The following is a 15,714-nucleotide window of genomic DNA, read 5'->3' as shown; positions in this document are numbered from 1 at the left end:
AAAGGCTTACTATGAATTCAGTGATCGCCCCAAATAAACAAAGATTGAGCTAGAAGTGTGCAAACACTTGTATACCTTTTTTTTTTTAAGTTTCAATTTACCTATTTTTAAAATATGGAATAAATTATATCAGATACCAAAGCAAAGTACAAAGTTTTATCAATTTTTTAGAAATAACTGAAAACCTTTTTATCAGTGTTCCTTACTTGTAATTTGTATCTAACTGTCCTGATTCTTATGATTCTCACATAGCTTCACAAGCTTCAGGATAACATCTCTCATGAAGGAATAAAATTTTACCTGATGTACCTTCAAGCACCAAGCTCAACATCCAAACTATACAGCTTGGAGACTGAGCCAAAGCTTGTTGAAGCCAATAAAAATACTATAACTGAATATATGTACAGTACCTTTAGTGTTGTTTTGTCTAAAAGAAAGTGTGAAAAAATTTAAACCAAAATCAAATACTTATGCACATGAACTAGGGGCTCACCTGTCTCACAAAGTCTTTGCGGATCAGTACTGAGGAAACGGATAGTCTTTGGATTCTATACAGTAAATTCTATGGTACTGGAGAGTGTAACTGATTAAAAATGTTTATGGGCAGGATACAGGAGAAGTAATGTCCTTTGGATTCCCACAATTTCTGATGGGTTAAACTGGAACTTTCTTTAGCTCTTTCATTATCTCTTTTCTTTAATCACCATCTATTCTTATGTTAGATAAGACTTTCACTGAAAAGCTACATTTTTAGCAGTACATACTCAATTGTTGTGTATCAATACATTAAGGCATCTTTAGCACTATTACTCATCTGAATTACAAGAAATAATTAGAATGAGAGATTAAAGAGAAGAAGAACAAAGCAAATACAGTGTGCTACAGCACTCAATCTTTAGCTTGTTAGGACAGCCAACACAGCCCCAAACAAGCAGGCCTGAGACTCTTATTGAGAACAAATACTTGAACCTCATGATTAGCCTACTGTGTTTTTCCATTTATTTTCACAAGTGCCAATTAGGTTAAAAAAAGATCAATAATTTTATAGGAAAGAACAGAGAAATCAATGCTACTTTCTTTTATTATTTACTTCCACAAGTACCTAGTTCTTATATTCTGCAAGTAGTGAATAAAAAAGGATGAAGGCCAGACACTACATATTCTTCACCATATTCACTGATGTATGTTCTCCATTTCATGAACTGTTGCCTCACTTTAGTGTTTATTATTTCTTAATTTTTTATTTTTCTTTGTAGTCAATGATGAATTTTAAAAAATAGAATAAATTGTATTAGAAAAAGTTATTTTTGTACCACAATATGAGAATCCATATTAGCATTTTTTTCAGACCAATTACTATAAAATAATTTTTCTGTTTTCCAGGTAAAGTGGTCTGTGATAGAAATCTGTGTGAAATCAAGATTTTGAGTGAAAAATACCCTGGCTTCTCAAGAGGTAATGGACAGGGGCAAAGAAGTTAAACTGGAAAGAATGGAATGGAATGGAATGGAATGGAATGGAATGGAATGGAATGGAATGGAATAGAATAGAATAGAATAGAATAGAATAGAATAGAATAGAATAGAATAGAATAGAATAGAATAGAATAGAATAGAATAGAATAGAATAGAATATTCATTTGGAAGATGATGAATGATCACCTAATCCAGCTACTTCACTAGTTCAGGGCTGACCAAAAGTTAAAGCATGCTGTTAAGGATATTTTCCAAATGCCTCTTAAACACTGACAGGTTTGGGCATTGACCACCTCTCTAGGAAGCCAATGTTTGAGCACCTCAAAATAAAGAAATGCTTCCTAATGTCCAGTCTAAGCCTCCACAGGTGCAGAGATGTGATTTGTAGAAAACTGGATACTCAGTTAATGATCTTCTGTATGTTTTACCCTCCTTTTGAGCAACTGTTAAATCAGCTCATGCTCCAAAATGGTCCATTTGCAAATATTGTGAGGTACCCTAGATATAATTATTTAACATTTGTAATGGGAAAAACCCAAAAGAAATAAAAAAAAAAAAAGAAAATGTGTCACAGGGTTTTAATGCTTCACAAATATCTCTCTTCCCCACCCACCCACGTCAAACTTAGAATTTACAAGATCATATAAACTGAAATTCACAGACATGCACACATCAAGATCATCCTGGCAGGTGGATTTCAAGTTGCTCCAAACATCTGTTGGTTGTCTAATTTATCTTGCCCTTGCAGGAAAGGTCATTGTTTGCACCTCTAAGTGACTCACAGAGACAACTGTCATGACATGACCCAGGCTCTGTCCTGTAAAGCAAGTCAGAGAACTAATATCGATGTGGTAGATATAGAAAGCAATATCTGGTTCAAATATCCAGCACAGGAAAGCTAAGTGCAACCATTCTTCTCAAAACTCTGGGATGCATTCGAGTTTCAACTGTGCCACCCTACTTCTGAAATTAACATCATCACTCCCAAATCCATACAGCAGACCAAGTATGAAAGTTTCACTATTTTTTTTTTAACTGAATTTGAGTCTAAGCATCTAATGGAATATCCTTTTTATGATAATTAATATCTATGGTCACCGAAATGTTAGAGAGACAGTCAAAAGAACATGCTTGATTTCTCTGAGTTCTTTGTGGTTGAGTCGTAAAACCAATGAAATGCTAAAAATGTGTGTGTATGCAAGCACACATACATATATGTTTGCCCTGAATATAAAAAATATCTTGTAAAACTTCTTTACTGTTATGTCTGTTTGTCAGATGGAAAGTACAGTAATTTCACGAATACAAGCCGCACCAATTTGACCAAAATTTTGGTGGAAACCTGGAAGTGCGGCCAATATTCCGGGGCGGCTAATACATTAACAAAATTCTAAAAGCTGCCAACACGGAAGTGAGAGCCCGCGGCAGCCCCAAGCCAAGCTGGAGCCCGGCCGGCCCTGGCAGAGGTGGGAAAGCCTGGCAGAGGCGGGGCCAGCAGTGTGGGGGGCGGGCGGCAGAGCCTGAGCCAGCAGGGCAGGGCAGGGGGGCAGCAGAGCCCAGGCCAGCAGGGCGGGGGAGCCCGGGAGAACTGGGGCTAGCAGTGCAGGGGAGCATGGCAGAAGCAGGAAGGCCGACGGGTGGGGCTGCCTGGCAGCGGGGGAAGCCCAGCAGAATCGGGGCCAGCAGCGTGGGGGAGCCCGGCGGTACGGGGGCCTGCAGTGCCGGCCAGGGCGAGGAAACGCGGCGGCGGTGCAGACGGGAGGGGGCGGCCGGCGAGCCTGGCGGTGGCGGCAGCCCTGCCGGCCGGGCGAGCGAACGCGGCGCGGGGCGGGCGGCGAGCCTGGCGGCGGCGGCGGCAGCCCTGCCGGCAGGGCTAGCAAACGCGGCGCGGGGTGGCCGGCGAGCCCGGCGGCGGCGGCGGCAGCCCGCCGGCCGGGCGAGCGAACGCGGCGCGGGGCGGCCGGCGAGCCCGGCGGCGGCGGCGGCAGCTCTGCTGGCAGGGCTAGCAAACGCGGCGCGGGGTGGCCGGCGAGCCCGGCGGCGGCGGCGGCAGCCCTGCCGGCCGGGCGAGCGAACGCGGCGCGGGGCGGGCGGCGAGCCTGGCGGCGGCGGCGGCAGCCCGCCGGCCGGGCGAGCGAACGCGGCGCGGGGCGGCCGGCGAGCCCGGCGGCGGCGGCGGCAGCTCTGCTGGCAGGGCTAGCAAACGCGGCGCGGGGTGGCCGGCGAGCCCGGCGGCGGCGGCGGCAGCCCGCCGGCCGGGCGAGCGAACGTGGCGCGGGACGGCCGGCGAGCCCGGCGGCGGCGGCAGCCCTGCCAGCCGGGCAAGCGAACACGGCAGCGGGGCGGTGCTGACGGGAGAGGGGGGCCAGCGAGCCCGGCGGCGGCGGCAGCCCTGCCGGCAGGGCGAGCGAACGCGGCGCGGGGCGGTGCTGACGGGAGAGGGGGGCCAGCGAGCCCGGCGGCGGCGGCAGCACCACCCGGCCAGCCCCGCCGAGCCGTGGCGCTGAGCTGGGCCACCCGGCCCCGTCGGCAACCATGAGCGGGCCGAGCCTGCCTGGCCCCGCCCCGAGCCAGTAAAGCCCGCTATGCCGCAATCCTGTTACTAATTGGCCAATTTGTGAAAGCTGCGCACGGATTCTCGTGACGAACGAAAGTGCGGCTAATATTCGGGGTGCGGCTTATCTATTGACAAAGACAGCAACATTGTCGAGGCACCGGAAGTGCGGCTTATAATCCGTGCGGCTTGTATTCGTGAAACTACTGTATTCCTGTTATAAGAAGATTATGTTTCAGTGGTCTAAAGATAAACTGTTAGCCATTTCCCTTTCTTTCTGCTATCTCTCTTTCCCTGTTGATGTTGACAATATCAATGTGTTTAACTCAAACGTGCTACACTGGAAAGTGCTTCATTTGCATTCTTGCACAAGCAATAGAAAGAAAACATGATGGTTAAACGGAAGCAATATTAAACACCCAAGCTGCAGAGAGCAGGTGAACTTTAAGTGTTTGTATGCATCTCAGCAGCCTATGACATTTTTACATAATTTCGTTTGCATGAACATTATGGCTTTTATTTTTCATGTTCTTAAAATAGTTAAGTTCTCTATCACTACCCCTATGTTTTTCTGCCCATTGTACTCAGCCATTAGCGTTTTCCTCTTTCCTGCCACTACAATGTCATTATTAGGCTCTTTTAAAGAGCATGGGAGAAGGTGACATGCAATTCAACAGAGAACAGTGACATGAACAGCTAGATCAAGAAGTAGAGCAAGAACACCTTTCCATCACTAGCAGTCCTGGCAGTATTGACCACATCCTTGATGACTTGTGGTGCAATAATTTTTAGCTCCAGTGTCAAGGCGTTGTATCATGCACTGAGTCACAGTCGATATCCCTCTTTTTATGTAGGGAGTTAAGGGGAGCTGGGGAGAAGATAAGTTTTACTTTGCACTGATTAACTCATCCTTTCAGAGTAACCTGACCAAATCCAAGCTGGGTGAAAACAAAAGCAAACCCAAACCTGTCTCACTCATCTCCCCCCGCTATAGGAGTTCATTGTACAGTTTTGAGAAGGCCCTGAAAAGCCCAACAAAAGTCCTTCACAGGCCAGTAAAATCTGGGACACAAGCCACAGTGTGGGAAGAAAAGAGCCCTCAGTACCCAACTCTGTGGCAGTCATCAGCCCTGGCCTTCAAAAGATCTTTGGCCTAAAAGTGAGCTCTAACCACTCATTACCACAAAAACTGTGGGGAAAAAAAAAGGCTAAAATTTTCCCGGCTGTTTGATGGCAAACCATGATAACAATCATGATACCATGATAATCTGTGATATCAAGGAATTACTCTTCTGTTCAAGCTTAAGACTTCCTGCCTTGACCTTTAACAACAATATCTTCATTTATGGGCATTCCTTTAGAAAAAGAAAGTGAAATTATTTTACAGGCTGAGAGCTATTATTCTACTGATACTCTCCAAAGTATAATACAGAGAAGTAAGGTCACTTTTTGTGCTAGGTAATTCTGAATATTACATTTTACTATTTCAATCCACTATACTAGTATAGTTACAGATGTTATGCCTGTTAACTTTTAATGCCTTATTTCTAGAGACAAATGGCCTATAATCATGAGAAAGGAAGTGATTTTTCAGAAGGTGAACTATTATAGGCTAAGTTGGAAATTGAAATATTTACATCTTAAAATCCACACAGGTTTCTGATCTACAATGGGCACAGACTGATGACATTACACAAATGGAAAAACACTTTTTCTCTGATGTCACCACTGATGTTATTAGTAAATAAAATCAAGATAATTAAAAAAAGATTAAAACTCATAGGACAATTAAGAGCAAGGAAAAAAGAAAAAAATGAGAGGAGAAGTGTCTTGTTAAATTAAGCATCAACTTCTAACACAAAAAAAAGTCATTCTTATTTTATGACTGAGAGAATGATGTATGACATACTACAAATAGCAGGTATTTTAAAATATAAGATAAGCATATATTTGCTCAGGAAATATAATGAAAGTATTTTTTAATATGTGATCCTCATAAGCTGAGATTCAAGTAGCACAGAACATGAAGCCTCTTTCCGTCTAGAAGAATGATAAGCAACAGTCACTAGCAGCAAAGTGAGAAAATATCTACTTACTGTACAAAATCTACAATGAATTAAGGGTTTTAATTATTTTTTAAATTGAGAGGTTAGAAAGATTTTTGAAGACCACTATGGTCAGAAAACTTCCTTCCCAATTTCTTAATATAGGTGAGTACATGAGACTAGAAAGTTCATACACCTTATTTTTGTCTTCTGTTGTTCTTTACTGACAAAACCAAATTTTCATCACAAGGCCAGATAAGGGAGCCAGTCTGCTCCACATGTTAACTTTGATTTTAAAATAATTTTCTGCAGTGATTATTGATTGTGGCCAAAAGGTATGGTTTTTCAGGCCCAATATTTCCAGGAAAACATTCCGAGTTTGAGAATGCTGATTGGGAAATGTGGAAACCCTCAATATCACGTTAAGGCATCTCTTACTACATCAGAGATGTAAGAAGACACAAACAAAACAAAGCTTTCTCACCTGCTGCAATACAGTCGATAAAAACTGCAGCTTTAAATGAAGATCAAAAGCCTTTTGTTTTTCCTAGATAGTGGGAAAGCAGTTAAATAAAAAGGCAGAAAAGTTATATTAACAGCTACAGAGGTTAACAACTATATAGTTCAGACTTACAGGGAAGCTTAGGAGAAACAGCAAGGATAAAGAAACTATCATGATTTAAATAGCATAAACTTTAGATTTTTTCCTTAATTACTAAAATATTTAAAATAAAGCAATGCTTAATTTAATTTTATTTGTGAGATTTAGACTGACCTCGTTGAGACAGATATTGCAAATCACAAACAATTGTTTATAAAATGAAAGAGAGAGAAAACTATTTTTCCACCATCACAAGAAGTACCACTAGGAATGGAAAAATACTTTTGCAGCAGTGTAAAGAAGAAGAATAGCCAGCTATCTTCACTTTTGGAGTGTACATGGCAGCAATTTGGACAGTAGTTACCAAAGAGTCTGTACCTCACTTATGCCAGAGTCAGATGTCCATATGGGAAACATGTGGGCTAAGTTAAGTAAGATGTCTTGTGCCTAATTACTTCCCCTGGCCTCGCTGTCCCAAAACAAACAAGTAAAACCCCTCATTGCACAAGTCCCCAGTGACCAGCCAGTAGGGTTACAGGCTCCTTAATTTCTTTAGGCATGTTTAAACTGAACTGATTTTGCCTTGAAGAAATGACAAAACCACAGTTGCCCTGACGGCTGTGCTGTGATAAAAGTATCTATCAGCTGAGGAGCAGCATTTCCTTGAAACTCTTCCAGCTAGATCTGAAAGAGCTCTGCTTTCACTGCCAACTCTCAGGGCAGCTTACAAAAGAAGACAAAATAGTAGTAAAAACCATTTTGTTCCAGCTGCTTACACTAATGCTCACTGTTTTTCTGCAACTGTATCTGTAGAATGGCTTGGATATTTTCTCCCTAAGTAAATAAATCTTTGGCAAGGAGAGCACTGAAGGAGATTCCCCTTGCATGCACACTGGACAGAGCTGGGTGTGCATGCAAATAAGTGTCAAAACTGAGACTATGAGAAAAAAGCTGCTTACAAAGACACTGCATTCCCCATGTGAAGGCAGCTGAAGTGTCACCTCTTCTGCCCTTCACCAGTAGATCCAACAGGGCTTTGATTCAGTTGCTTAAACACAGGTAGACAAAAAGGAATTTGAAAAAGCTTGAAGTGTGTGAGAATTTTGGAACAACGCTGTTGGGTATGACATGGACCTGGGAGATTCATGCTTTTTCTAGCATGAACTAGCAGCTGAAGGCCCTGTGGGCACTCTAAGATATCTCAGATTTTCTATCTACATCCATATTTATGCAACTGTAATGAGCCCAGAGAGTGTCAGAATTGGAAGTACACAAACATCACTGCTCACTTTGAAAACTTTAAAAAATAGATGTTTATGGTCTCGATGCTTGAAAAGGAAGACTCAGACTTTGACAAAATAAACTTGGCATCAGCTTGAAATTTCATACTAAAGACGATAAATAGCAAATACATAGGAGAAACACTTTGAATGGGAATTCTGTCCAGTAAACAACTTAAACCTCAGTTTAAAGCTGAACATATAATTGACTGCTTTGTTAAATTGAGAACTTAAAATTTCAGTTTATTAGCCCAATGTGAAGATTATTGTCTCATACCTCTTTTCACCTTCCCTAACCAAAATCTTTTTTTTTCTCTGCTATAATTCAAAATCCTGTGCATAGATTATTTGCAGTTCATAAACTTAAAGGTGACTTTTTACAATGCTGTCCACATTCAGTTTTCAATCCTGGACTTTGGGAGACTGCCCAGATAATTAACACAATCTTAAAAGCAATGACCCATGAAAACACCAGAATTAGTCTGAGCATCCTGCACACAAAAATGTGAAACAATAGACACACAAATACCTTCCAGGCTGTTTACCCAGGAAGATATCATTGTACTACACTGTTCAGCATTACTACTATAATAGCAGTAATGTCGCAAAGCTACTGTACTTACACTGTTGTGTTTTCTGGCCAAAGTGATCCACGTGGTTCTCCTTTTGAAACTTTTACTCAGAGACTTCTAAAGCTTTTAGGCATACAAAGCTGGATGGCAGTTTCCTATAAACCCCTGCCTGAACCAAGCCAGCCAAAATACCCAGGAATTCAGGCAGTTGCAAGATAGTGATCACAAAAACTACGACATCATCATCTGTGAGGACAGTGCCTGCCCCAGCACAAATGTCTGAAGAAACCCAGCCACCAGGAGACACGCCCACTCTCAGAACTACAGCAGCGCTGTTTCAGCATCCCAGACATCCCTGCTGTGATGTTTCAACAGGTCTGTGGTATACAGGAGGGATTCACTGGCATGTGCATGTCCAATGCCATTTTCCAGCTCCATCAAGGCTGTGAGCAGAAGTCTCTCCAGTGACTGAGTCCAGTGAGCAACAGCTTGCCTGACCTCCCTCACCGAGCCCTGGCCACCCCCTCCAGGGCCAGCTCTGAGCACAGCCGCCAGCATACACACCAGGAAGCTGGCTCTCACTTCTGCAGTAACATGCATCCATATGCACAGCTACTCGATATTCTTCTTGCTAAAAAGAGAGAGGCCAGATTTTCTAACAAGCGTCAATCTCATTATACCAGTAGTAGTTGAACAGTGCGAATTTACCTGGTGAAAAAAGTTAGATGTACCCTCTTGAAACAAAGGAAATAGGCCTCTGGCAAAAGGCAACATGAAAATGTTACTCATAGCTCATACCTTCCCCAAAATACAGCTTTTTAAAACCTAAGAAGAATAAAATGTTTCCAGAGAATTGAAGTATAAATATTTAATGAAAAGATTATTTATGCTGTTATTCATACTGTCAGGACTTGGGAGCTTTCACTTAGGAAACAGGATCCCGCTGTGCTACTTAACAAACTCACTTAGAGATTGTAATTCAGAAAAGATCTATTGTGTCACGTAGTAAACAAAGTTATTAAGCCTTGGTTGTAAGATTCTCTGAGCAGAAGTAAATGCATAATGGGATTTAAAGAAATTCCTTAAGCACACAGCACATTCCATCAAGCTAATGCAAAGAGGAGAGAAACTCCACGCTTCTATGGAAGTTTAGCTCGCTTGCTCATTGGTATATCTTCAGCAAGTTGTAGTACTAAGTAGAAGGGGAAAAAAAAAAAAAAAACCACAAGCAAGGTTTTACCAACTATTTCAATTTTTATTCTATGTGAGCAATTTGAAAAAATGGCAGAGGCTAATCTGTTGTTTAACATAATCTCTATAGTTCCTGATAAAGTGATCACAGGGATAGACTATTCAAAATGCAGCCTGCCAAAATTGCCTGCTAGAATGTAATTCTGGCATATACCATGAAATAAAGACCCAGTCAATTTATCTTCATGAAAGTATTAAAAGAGAAGGAGAATAGATGAAGGAGAGTACAAACTAAATATATCCCATTTACCATGCTTTCCACTCTCAGGATCAGTACCATTAAGACATCAAAGGGAATTTACATTTTGCTTTCTTCTTTAGGCATTCGTTCAGGGTTTGGGGGACTAAAGCAAAAAATAACCAACTTATCAAAAAAAAAATCAAGACAGAAAGAATTGTGCAAATCATTGTGCTACTACAAGATGTTTCACTATGACAACAGTTGCACAATTTGAATTTTGGTTTGTTCACACCTGAAGTTTAGAGGGGCTGAAGGCCAACTCTGCCATAAGCATAGCTTTTGGTGAAAACCATGGCCTTTCACTGCACAACTAAGACAAATAGACTTTTCAGGGCTCTGAACACCCCAGAAAGACCATTAACTACTTCCGTAGCCTAAGATGCACAAAACACTTTCCATAAAAACAAGTGCTGCAGGATTACAGTAATTTCACGAATACAAGCCGCAGCAAGAAGACTAAAATTTTGGTGGAAACCCGGAAATGCGGCCAATATTCCGGTGCGGCTAATCTATGGACAAAAATGTGATATCTGCCCTTACCTAGTATCATGCTGGTCCAGTCCCGAGCCAAAACAGTCTGAAATCCATGGTTTCCCGTTGTTCCGACGATGAACCAATCAGAGAACAGCTTATTGCCTGCCTGTGGATGGCGGCGTTACTGAGGGGCGGGGGGTGTTATCGGGGTGAGTTACCTCGGCAGTTCGATAAAAGTGTGTGATATTTCTCTGTACTTTTTAAAGTGTTTTCAGTCTTGTGCGGCTACGGGGCTGGCTGGGCTCGCAGGGAGAGGGCTGGGGGAGCCTCTCTCCCCGCAGGGAGAGGGGTAGAACGACCACTCGGCTCGCAGGGAGAGGGCTGCAACGGCCGCTTCCCCCGTGGGCTGCGAGGGCTGCAACGGCCGCTTCCCCCCGCGGGCTGCGAGGGCTGCAACGGCCGCTTCCCCCCATGGGCTGCGAGGGTTACAACGGCCGCTCCCCCCGCCCGGCTGCGGGGGCTACAACGGCCCCTCCCCCCGCGGGCTGCGAGGGTTACAACGGCCGCTCCCCCCGCCCGGCTGCGAGGGCTAAAACGGCCGCTTCCCCCGTGGGCTGCGAGGGCTACAACGGCCGCTCCCCCCGCCCAGCTGCGAGGGCTAAAACGGCCGCTTCCCCCGTGGGCTGCGAGGGCTAAAACGGCCGCTCCCCCCGCCCAGCTGCGAGGGCTAAAACGGCCGCTTCCTCCGTGGGCTGCGAGGGCTAAAACGGCCGCTCCCCCCGCCCGGCTGCGGGGGCTACAACGGCCCCTTCCCCCGCGGGCTCGAGGGTTACAACGGCCGCTCCCCCCGCCCGGCTGCGGGGGCTACAACGGCCCCTCCCCCCGCGGGCTGCGAGGGTTACAACGGCCGCTCCCCCCGCAGGCTGCGAGGGCCAGAGCAGCCGCTCCTGTGCCAGCACGGAGATGTGGCTCCGCTCGGAGCTCAGCTGCCTGCCTGCGTGGCTAAGTGGCTGTTTAAAGGCAACACGGATCCATTGGGAATGCTCACAAAATGACCACACTATTGTTCCTGTCTTTTTCGGCTTGTAAATAAAGGGTGTGTCTTTTTTCACTTGGAAACAATGTTTCCGAGGTCGGCAGTAAGCCAGTAAGCCCCGGCGATCCCGCGATTGTGTTACTAAATGACGACTTTGTGAAAGTTCGCTGCAAACTAAAGTGCGGCTAATATTCCGGGTGCGGCTTATCTATTAACAAAGGCAACAATGTTGCCAACACACCAGCAGTGCGGCTTATATTCCGTGCGGCTTGTATTCGTGAATTTACTGTATGTTTTTTTTTAAATGAGAGTTGTGACTCTCCACAAGACCATTTTAGGTAATCACAAACTGAGGGATAATGAAAATGAGGGTGCTGAAAATCTAAGAAGATTTAAGTCCAAGTCCCAAAATTTACTTGTGTTAATTAATACAAACCTAAATCCTCAGGTATCCCAGATGAACTAAATAATTAACTCAAAGGTTGTCATATTCAAATTTGCACCTTAAAGGCAGACATACAACTCAAAACCTCAATTTGAAGTGAGAACTGAGAATCCATAAGTGCCAAACAACTTCAGCTAACTCTCCATTAAAGACAATTTTTACCACCACTTCAGATCATAATATGTTAAATACTATTTTTAAAGCATCAGCTCAATGTGTGATTACGCAAGAGTCCCAGTTGCCATTAAAACAGAAGTCCAGGTATTTAAAGGCGCAGACAATTAAAGGTCAGATGAGCACCAAGTTTTAAAGTCTTATCCTATGGTCAGAACTAAAAATTCCCAGTGATTTGAAGTTCCTGAAGTATTCCAGAATAAGCTTATGAGAACAGAAGATTAACAAAGACAAACAGCATGGCTAAAATATAAGCAAGATGGCTAAAGTATAGTATTTATGTTCAGGAACAAAAAGCAGAATCTAGGCACTCCATCTCTCATTTTAATGGTGCAGAACTAATGTTTATGTATATTTAATTTGAAACCAGATGCCCAGGTGAGGAGGCTGTCTCTGACCAATAATGGTGAGTGCTAGCCTGAAAGATCTGTAAATCCCTAGAAGTGCATCCTCCAACAATCAGGCTTTTTAAAGAGACAGCATATTGGAACTTAGATGCTTAGAAGGCATCTATAATTACTGGTTGCCTGAAAATAGGTTTTCTGTGCTTGTCTTTCAGATGACATCTACTAATCCTAAAGTTACTGCATCTTTAATGAGTTTAGGTACGTCTGTATTTTAGACTGCCACAGCCCCAACTCATATTATACACTGCCATCTTCAGCATTTCCTTGTAAGATGTTGGTCAGCCAACTTTCTAGAGAGAAGGCACATCAGAAGATTTTAAAGTGCTTTTAAGGACAACTGCCAAGAATAAGAATCAAAGCAGTGTGCTTGTTTCCCTACACCTGGAGAAGTTTTCCCTGCCAATTCTGCTGAATTCCAGACCATGAAGAGTACTGGAGTATTCTGGTTTCTTTATTATAGACAAAACCAGCATATACTATGACCATTAATGAAGATAACTTTTTTATCCATATAGAATAAAGGATTAGGAACCCCAAGCATTCCTTTTATGCTGAACATGGTAAGCCCTTCTTTTTTAAAACTTTAGAAAATCTTGAGGAAAACGATAATAATCTTTGCTTTGTTTTAAACAACTGACATACAAATGTTAAAGAAATAACAAAATCAGGAGAGAAAAAAACCGAACCAATATTACTTTGTAGATTTATGCAGATGAATAAGTACTCCAAAAATATAAGTTCACAATTCTCTGTGCTCAGTTCTCTACACAGAAACATTTCAGAAAGTTCTCTTTAAATTCTGGATTTGATTTGCATCATGTTATAACCCAGCTAGCCCATATATGCTGTTGAATAATGTAATGTTGCTGTTTTGTCTTTGCAAACCAAATAAAAACAAATTAAATGTTGCTAATAAGCTCTGACAATAAAGCCTCTATGTGATTTCTTTGCAAAGACTGTGTATGTGTCATGGAGGTATTTTCACATGTGACAACAAAGTTACTTACACTCCTGTGTAGTCCATGGCTAAATAACTCAGAGAGTCACAGACTACTTACATTTGGAATGTAAGGGGATCACCTAGTCCAACTCTTCTACTCAAAGCACGTGCTCAGGACCATGTTCAGTAAGGTTTTGATTATATCCAAGGACACAGACTCTACAATCTTTCTGGGAAACCTATTGCAGTATGTAAACATCATCACAGTGAAAAAGCTTTTCCTTTGGATGGGATTTTTTGTGTTTCAGTTTGTACCCACTGCTTCCATTTATGTTAGTGGAAAGAGTTCCATTTCCACTTTATTTCCCACAACAAAAACTCCCCACTCTCCCCATCAGGTATTTAAACACATTGAAAAGATTCTCCCAAGCCTTCTCTTCTTTTCTTGGATAGACAATGGCAGGTCTCTCAGCCTCTCCTCATGACAGATGCTCCTGTATTTTAATCAATTTGGTGGCTCTTCACAGGACCCATTTCAGTGTGTCCATATTGACCTTGTACTGGGGAGCCCAAAAGAGAACACGGCACTCCAGAAATTACCTCACCAATATTCAATAGAGGTGCATCACTTGCTAATCACTTCTCAGGTGCAGGACTTGCATTTCTCTTTGCATTTGACCGCTAAGTCTTGTTAAAGCCAAAATAAACAATATTCATAGCTCTGAATATCTCAGATTGCCATGATCTTTCGAAGATGAACCTCACAATGACATGGGACAGTTCCCTCAGGTCTTAGAAGTGCATCCCTAACAGGCACCATGCACATATGCATGTCCCAGTTTTTGAAATACTTGCTAACCTGATCCTCCTCTAGGACAAGTCTTTACTGCTCCAGGCTTTCCCACAGTTCTCAGGGACCTGGAATCCTTGAGGTAAAAATCTTACCTGTAAACTGAGGTGAAAACAATGCTGTGTAATAGCCTTTTCTATGTTCTATCACCAGATCACTGCAGTAGTGAGCCCAGTTTTCCCTCATCTGCCTTTTGCTGCTGATGGACCTGTAGAAGACTTTTTTTCACTTTGTGTGTCTTGACAGATTCAACTCCAGATGGGCACTGGTTTTTGTGACACCATACTTGGACAGCATCTCTATTGTCTACCTAGATGACTCGATCCTATTTTCACCTCCCAGTGTATTAGTTCTTTATATAATTTGAACAAAACACCTTTCATATTATGACAAATAGATTTCCTTTAGAGAGTTGTCCACATCCCCTGTAAAAGCTGAGCTGTTGTGCACACAATACCCCAAAAGGTAAGTCAAGAGATGAGGCAGACTAGAAAAAGTCTAAGTGGATCTAAGGAATAAGAGTGCTTGACTGGCAAGGGGCACCACTGGGCTCCTATAGCACCAAATTCAAGCACACCACATGATCTGAAGAGAAATTCTGAGGTAGAAAGGGAAGAGAGGATGTGGTAAATTCTGTGAGTTAAACTGAAATCTGGTATCTCATTGTAAGGGTGAGATGGCACAAATAAAGGCTCTCAGGCGCTATCAGAACTGACACCAAATTTCAGTTGCATTAGAAAATGTTACTACTCTCAGAAGCCTATATTAGGGTAACAGGGTAGGAAAGCTTTAAAGATACATTAAATATTTTGATAGAGATGCAAAAGAAGAATCTATGCCATCAGCATGAACTAGATCATACTACAAAGAGAGAAGTAACTAAAAGGATGGAAAAAATCACTTAAACTGTCTGGTTAGCAAGGACCAAAACAGAAAAACTGGATAGGTTTTTAAATCAAAAAGTGTAAATCAATTTTCAGTCTGTATAATTAGACATAATTCCATTAATATTACAGTAATTTCACGAATACAAGCCGCACCATTTTGACTAAGATTTTTCTCCCAAACCGGAAATGCGGCTAATACTCAGGAGCGGCTAATATGTGAATAATTTTCTGACATTTACGACCTCAGAAGTGCCAGCCAGAGTGCTGAGCTGAGCAGCTGCAAAGACGGCATTTCGCGATTGTTACAAATTGCTACTCTGTTGCGCTGCGGGTGGAGCCTCCTGGCTCCCTGCAGGCAGCACGGGGGGCGGGGAGAGAGGAGGGAGAGCTCTCTTCTTCCCTCCTCTGCCGCTGCCCAGGGAAGAGACGGGGGGGGCCCCACGCCGCCATTGCTGCGGCCCGGGGAGGCGGCGGGGGCCCCA

General features: G+C 43.1%; 1 protein-coding gene across 6 annotated transcripts in view; it reads right to left on the bottom strand.

Moving 5' to 3' along the window:
• Positions 1-15,714, bottom strand: part of LOC116996886 (myosin VIIA and Rab interacting protein) — a 242,886-nt gene that overhangs the window by 10,810 nt on the left and 216,362 nt on the right. For 3 of the 6 annotated variants that reach the window (XM_033060928.2, XM_033060921.1, XM_033060950.1), the window contains one exon: positions 6,559-6,621. The exons of the other annotated variants lie outside the window; for them this stretch is intronic. In XM_033060928.2, coding sequence (XP_032916819.1) covers positions 6,559-6,621 — 63 coding nt within the window. The remainder of the gene's footprint in view (positions 1-6,558; positions 6,622-15,714) is intronic. 6 annotated transcript variants of the gene reach the window in all.

This window comes from Catharus ustulatus, chromosome 1 (genome assembly GCF_009819885.2).
Source record: "Catharus ustulatus isolate bCatUst1 chromosome 1, bCatUst1.pri.v2, whole genome shotgun sequence".
Lineage (NCBI taxonomy): Eukaryota > Metazoa > Chordata > Aves > Passeriformes > Turdidae > Catharus > Catharus ustulatus.
This window is presented reverse-complemented; position numbering and strand designations above follow the sequence as displayed.